Source organism: Penaeus japonicus, unplaced genomic scaffold, assembly GCF_977035675.1.
Source record: "Penaeus japonicus unplaced genomic scaffold, GWHDUDI00000001_assembly GWHDUDI00000013, whole genome shotgun sequence".
NCBI lineage: Eukaryota > Metazoa > Arthropoda > Malacostraca > Decapoda > Penaeidae > Penaeus > Penaeus japonicus.
Window position 1 is genome coordinate 18,748,184 of NW_028234415.1, and position 7,500 is coordinate 18,755,683.

The 7,500-nt window shown below is 34.3% G+C and overlaps 1 protein-coding gene across 1 annotated transcript in view; it reads right to left on the bottom strand.

The window, feature by feature from the left end:
- Window positions 1–2,896: 2,896 nt before the first annotated feature.
- Window positions 2,897–7,500, bottom strand: part of LOC122247249 (uncharacterized) — an 11,171-nt gene continuing 6,567 nt past the window's right edge. The window contains exon 4 of the mRNA XM_086542910.1: window positions 2,897–5,937. Coding sequence (XP_086399036.1) covers window positions 5,752–5,937 — 186 coding nt within the window. The 3' untranslated portion in view covers window positions 2,897–5,751. The remainder of the gene's footprint in view (window positions 5,938–7,500) is intronic.

Here is a 7,500-nt window from a genome sequence, read left to right on the forward strand (position 1 = left end):
GGTTTGAGCTTACTGCTATTTCATTTTGAATTACAGACAAAAATAAATAACTTTAATGTGAGACAGAGGGAGTAATATCATAAATATTCAATTTACTTTATATTATATTATATATATATATATATATATATATATATATATATATATATATATATATATATATATTCATTATACAAGTGCAAGAGTGTACAAATATGCACAAGTGTTCATGTGTACACCCTGAGTCATTTTGTGTCTAAAATACTGCCCTCCAAAATGTGTCTTTTCCGTTTACTTACAAAGTTGTGTCATTTCCAGTTAAAAGAAAACATGCTAAATGTTGCACGGACAACAGAGCTTCCAGGCTCCTGTTACAACTGCACCCTAAACGTAATTCTTATCCACTGCTAGTGATGATAAAACTTCAAGCCATGAATGCAATTCGAGAATTCCAATGTCAAAGCATTTTAACTCTAGCTCTAAAAGTTGAAATGAAGATACACATGGAGTCTTACTTGGATCTAGACCGGTATAAAGCATAGTCTATCATTATTCTTCAATTTTTCACCTAATGCAAACTTTAAAATATGTTAAGCAACACTAAAGCACATACAGTACACCTCAATTCTGGAAGTATACAATGAGTGTACATTTAGAATAATTCTGTAGAGCAAAATAGTTTCAGATTGTTAACCAATGTCCCTTTTCATTTGAAATGTCCGATAAATAGTCTCTACAGGTTACAGAATTATTGCAAAACCTTGATCTTTCAATAAACAAAAGTAAAACACAAAAATGATATCACTTCACATTGTCCAGGTTAAAAAACATGGACAACTACCCCTCAGCATCAGTACTTGTCTCCATCTGTCCTAAAAAAATCTTTGCATATTACTTGCCATACATATTCCACCATGCGCATTGCACTGCTACATGTGGTCTAGAAGTTGATGACGATGCCTCTAACGTATCCTAAGTGTGAGGTTGAGGCACAGCTCTCAATAGTTAGAGAATAGTGTACACCAAACTTTATTGTCTTACAATAAACAAGAAGGTATGGCTCGACTACGGGTCTGGGATTATAGGATCAAGAGAGGAGAGCAAGAGAGAGATCTCAAATTTGAGTAATGGTACTAAGTATAGAAAGGTAGGGACAATTTGAGAGGTTATGTGTAGTATATTTAAGTGTTCCTGGAATATATATTTTTAAAGCTAATACCATCTGTAGGTTATAAAAGTATGTTTATCATCCATATTGCAATGACTACATCAATTCTACTTAATTCTTTAATTTCTAAAAATCTTAGGTTAATAGATCAGTATCCAGGAAACTCACATGGACAAAAAATATGCCTTAGTGTTCCTGACTACCATTCACCATAAAAAGTTCCTCCATTTCTACATTAAACATCTCAAAATAAACAATCCATTTAGCTGCCTTCAAGTCATAGTTACACATAAACAATGTTCCTTTTCTAGCGGTACATTTACGTAGTGACAAATTTGTTCCCTTTTTAATATCCTTGTTTTTTTTTCCCTAACTGTTTTCTTGAACCTGTTTAGCATTAAACATGAAACAAAGATATAAAAATACTGAGGCTGTAACCCAAGTTTAAGGGCGTACTGCTGGTATACTGGGTGGAAAATCTATGGGAATTTGATTTTAAAGCACTGACAAATTAAAGGATGTTCTAGCAACTCTCCTGATGCTTTGCCATGATAATTCAAGTCCCCGCTTGTTAAAATCCACAGGATTGAAACTCACACTCAGGTATTTCAATTGCTTGCATGAATAATACTATTTTATGCTATCATTTATGAGTTTCAATCATCAGCTTTCATGTGTTTCAGCATTATCATTATAAACGGACCTTTTTCTACTTGTGACTTTGTTGTCTTAGACATTAACGAAGCCGAGATTGTGTTGCAAAGACTCATAAGAATAAAAGTAAGGTGACGGAAGCATTCCTCTCTGCTTGTAAGAGGATGAAAAAAAAATTCCTTGAATGCAGACAAACAAGAGATAACTTGTGCTTGAAGAAAGAGAAAGAGAATTAAAGGAAAGGCACACAGTTTCGATGAGGAAGAGCTGCAGGATGAAGTGTGTCTTCATCAGCACCTTTGCAAAATATGCCCCCAACAAGTATGCGCTTCGAAGCAGACGGTTGAATGTACTGCTGCAACATCCATCCCCAACTGGAGGTAAACAGCAAACTTCCCAGCATAGATCCTCAGTATTGATTATAACAAATCCATTAACATGTACCTTCAAGTGAAAGATGCATCTAGGAAGTCCCTCTAAAAGGAAAATGAGGAGCATTATTCTTATGAAGTTAGACCACAGAGCAGGAGCCTATTGGTACTGACAGAATACATTTTTTGAAAATCATTTTTTCCTTTGAATCGATACAGAAGCATTCCATCTGATGTTTGTTTCATAGCATGGTCTACAACTTACATTAGCTTTTTTTTTTTTTTTTTAGCTCCGGGGGAAAAAGTGCAGACATCTGTGAATGTGTCAACTAACTCATTTTTAACATTCGGGAAAAGTGGAGAACACAGCTCTATAATGATTTATATCTGAGTTATAAACATTTGAAGTTGGGATTACTTCTGAGGATATATTTTGCCTTATCATTCTAATTTTTTAAAGTATCATCTTAAAAACATGTACACACTCATGTAGGCGCTTTGGCTATGATCTTGACTGGTGCACAATTTCCTTAACCAGTAAAACAACCAGTAGTACACCCTTAAATGACTAATGAGAAAAAAACTAGTACTTTGATCTCTGTCAACATCACTATATCTCTTGATCATCCTTCACTGATTAATAAAGAACATATTTTCTTGAAAGAATCATTTTCGTATCACAATGATTAGGAAGAAAAACAAAGCAAAACAAAAACAACTAACATGTGTTTCATAAGTATATTCCCTTTTACTTTTTTCTATGCTTCTTTTCACTTCCATCAACAGTACTGGAAGTATAATACTGTGTTTTGCATCTCCTCTTAAATCAAACCCTGGGACACCATCATAAAATAATGAAATAATCATCATTTATTACTACAGGTATTTGTAGCAATTTCAGGCCTAAAGAATAACCAAATTAATCAGAAACTCTTTAAAACAAAGTAACATTTTATAATCCCACTTGTGCTATATAATACAATTCATGACAACTATAAGACCTGTATCTAATTCCCTTTCAAAGAGGAAACCTTTCACAAAAAAATAAAGACCATAATTAAACGATATCACAAAACCTCATCATTAATAATAATCATTCGCATGAAACTAACTCTCAACTCTTGCTGATTATATATATCAATAAAAAAGATCTTATACACCCTCCCCCTACGTCATAATTTATTTCTAGAAATGGTGAATACTTTTCAGTCATAAGTTTTACATTCTTTACCACATCTAGTAAGACCATACATTTAGTCTTTATATGTAAATCGTACTCAAAATGAAAACTACATACATATACGTCATATATAGGTTCCTTTATACACTGTAAGTTATTCACCTAGAAGACAAAACCAAAGAAACTTTGGCTATACAAAACACCAAATTTTCACCCATTATATAATCCTTTTTTTTTATCTTTTCTGTGTTCAACAATTTCAACCTGTGTTAGAACCACTACAAAGTCATTTAGTGAAGTGTGATTTTAAGTAGGTACTTTAAAGCAATCTGATCCTTAAGCCAAATAGCTTTAATGCATTCCTATCTCAAGTGACATAATTAGGCCACTACTGAAGAAAATAAAAGGTTGGTTGGCATACCCTCTTGCCCAGAAAAATCCCTCCATCTTGGAAAAGATAATCACGACAAAGTGAAAGTGTGAAAAATATTCATAATCTCCGTCCAAGCAACCACAATTGGGGTGTGTCAAGTACTTGTAATACATTTAAATCTCAAGCCTTTAGAGAAAATAAATAAATAGATAAAAATAAATATATAAAACCATAAAAAAAATATACAAAGACATTCAAATAGACAGAAAAGTGAGGGACACTAACCAACTATTTCTTTTTCTATGCAGCCATACTGTCTTAAGTCATGCAAGTTTCCTTGTATCTTCACTGTAACAAAGCATTAATCAACATTACAGATGTCCCAAAATCCTGTATTCATGAAGACACTCTTAATAAAGCAGATATAATATTCGGCTTAATCCTGAGTTTGATAACACAGAATAACAAATTATAAGCACATTGCCATAGCTCTTCATGTGAAAATTACACACAATATTTCGATAAACTGCTAAATGCCTGACTAGATGAATAAAATAATTTATATTAATGTATTTGGTATAATGCATCCATAATACATCTGCATGGATTACTCTGTATAAAACCATTAATCGTATCCATATAAGGGGCTACAAATACACATGCATATATATATATATTTACATATCCATAACATTTTCCGTAGGAGAACCAGTAGACAAACTACAAGGCAACTAAGAAATTTTCCTCAAGTTCATTGTGATATCTGAATTATATGAGAATGAAGCAAGAATGAAAACTCAGGATTAAGGGATGGAAAAAATAGATAAAAATAAAATAAATACATAAATAAATTACCATACAAAAGATGCAAGCCAAAAACATAAATCAATAATCTTTCTTTGATTTTTAGTCCTGAACAAAACTGACACCTGGTTGTTTGGCATTTGGAGTGCCATTCTTTTCCTCTGTTAACTCTATACGTCACAGTCACTACGACAGCCCAAACCTAGCATGAATTTCAAGCAGGGGATTAAACACCTGACCTCTTGGGAGACAAAATTAGTGGCGATCTTCATTGACTAGCTGTTGATATGGGAAATGAGAATACATTTTCATTCTTCATATAATAATCATAACAATAATCATCAGAAAAATGTAAAATTACGAGATTCTTACTTTACAAAGGCCCTTTTCTTTGAGGCACTTACTTCTTGCAACCTTCACCTGTATATTCTATTTTTCTTGATAATACAAATGAACTTTCATTCTTCAAATTCTGAACAGCATTACATTAAAAAAATAGAGAAAAGTCCTTAACTATCCGCGTCCCGTGTGACACAGTGTGACACAGCGATGCCGGGCGTCCCCCGGGCGCCAAAAAAGGTTTTATGATTTAATTAAATGCAATAATAAAAATCGTCCGGGGTTCTTCGCGTTGCGGCGAGCCCGTAGTCGGAAAGGGTTAACTATACCAAGTAGAGGTGTTTGTATAATTTTTCATTGCTCGTACTTTTCTAACGTATAATGATCTGCAGTAGTAATATCTATATACACATCTGAATACTGTTCTTTACTGTTTGCAATCATATCAAATCCTGGCACACACTGGGAGATAAAATGAACTTCCCATCACCAATCTTGTATACTGTCATCTCTATTTATCTTTATTTTCAACATTAAAAACCCAACATCATGCCAATGCAACTTGATCAGGAGTGCCCAGCTAATTCATGTAATTATATAAACATATATATCTACTTGATGGAGTAGGATATTCTCTCTAACTGCCAAGGAAAAAAAACGATGGAAATAAAGATGAACATAACAAAATTGGGCTGTTTGTTCATTATGCTGCTTCAGTGTACCTTAAACATCATAGATAATATACTTAATGAACTGTATCTGCTCTTTAGAGTTTCAAAGAAAAAGACTAAATATATATTTTTTTCAAATCCTCTTTGCTTTTCATTTTTTTTCTTATTACTTTTTTTTCTATTCTTTTCTGTTTTATTCAATCTTTCTCCCCTTACATGGGACTCTGGGCCTTATCTCCCGCCAATCCGATCAATGTTCTGCGGATCTCCTCATTGACCTGGTCGTCGTCTGGCACCTCCGATAACACCCAAGTATCGTCCGTACTCTTCAGAGACTCGCGGCACACGGGGCACGTCTTGTCCACAACAGACCTGCGGGGGAAGTGATCAAAATACAGCTGATGTATTCAAGCCATTCTGTTCACAGGAGCATGTTGAAGAAAATGGCAAACTCATGAGATGTAACATAAGCTGCATTATGAGTCTAGTTTATCAATGGGACTTAATTCTCTTCAGTGTCAAAGGGCCATTGCCATCTGTAAAAGGCTCAATCACTTTAGTTACAAGAAGTAGATTATTATGTGTTAGTAAAAGTAAATACATTATGTGTATAATAAATAAATAAATAAATATATATACACATATACAGATTCATACCCAGAAACACACACACACACAGTACATTTTTTAGTATTATACAATATAAACTTGTGGTTAAATCAATTTCAACAAGGAACATCTTGTATCTTTTCCAAGAAATACCAACACATTTTAATCTGTTCTTGACTGACCTTAATAACAAATATGTGGACAAATTTGTTTAAATACAGAAACCCATCAACTCTTTACAAAAATTCCCTTCTTATTAACCCACACAGGACGGGTGGTACAGCATGTGTACCGCGCATTCAAAAGCCCAGTTGCCGGGCGGCACAGTATTGTGCCGGCCATTCAATTGATTTAGGTCTAATAATTCGAACGCCCCGACATTTGGACATTCAAGGCTAGAATTCCCCCGTCGGAAGGGGTTAACCCACACAGCATGTGTACCGCGCATTCAAAAGCCCAGTTGCCGGGCGGCACAGTATTGTGCCGGCCATTCAATTGATTTAGGTCTAATAATTCGAACGCCCCGACATTTGGACATTCAAGGCTAGAATTCCCCCGTCGGGAATGGGTTAATACAAGCAGGATACTATGCTTTGACTTTAACAGATGCATCTTCATATATGTTCATGAATTTCATTGTATTTTGTTCAGCTATCAAAAATGAGCTAAGTTCTATGCAATCCATCAATAACATTTTGATGAAGTTTCGTGCCAGCATCGTGCGAGTGCTGCTATGCCTGCGTAAATATAGAATTATAACCTGCAAAAGTAATACGATTGGTGAGTAGTTGTTCTGCCCTACAAAATGCTGGTCAAAACATCTACATTATGTCTCTGCTCTTTCTATATTTGTAAAGTTTCTGTTATAACAATGAAAAAAAGAATCTTGTGTAAATAAAATCCTTTAGTCCTACAAAGAGCCATTCTTCCAATGGTCAAGGCTTTTCAACATTTCAAATGGCTTTCATTTGCTAAACTTATCCTTGTCAGACAACAAAATTCAACCCACTTGCCTGTTAAGGTGTTAGGAAAACAGTTATGCAAACGTGTAGGGTTAAGGAAATGCACCTTATGCAAGCCAGAACAAATATAAGCAAGCATCAGACATACAAAATAACCTTGCAATATTTCAGTGCACAAATGGGTTAACATGATACACTTATCACAAAATTACAAATGGTTAAAATATACAAATATATCAGTATAAAGAAACATACTGTTATTACTAGCCTTTAAAAACTACACAATACACTAGAAGCCTCTTTGGGGATCCTCTTCACATTCTCCCTTTGGCATAAAAATCTGAACTTATAAAAAATGACAGCTCCCTTCAAGCTGTGGCTGGACAGCTC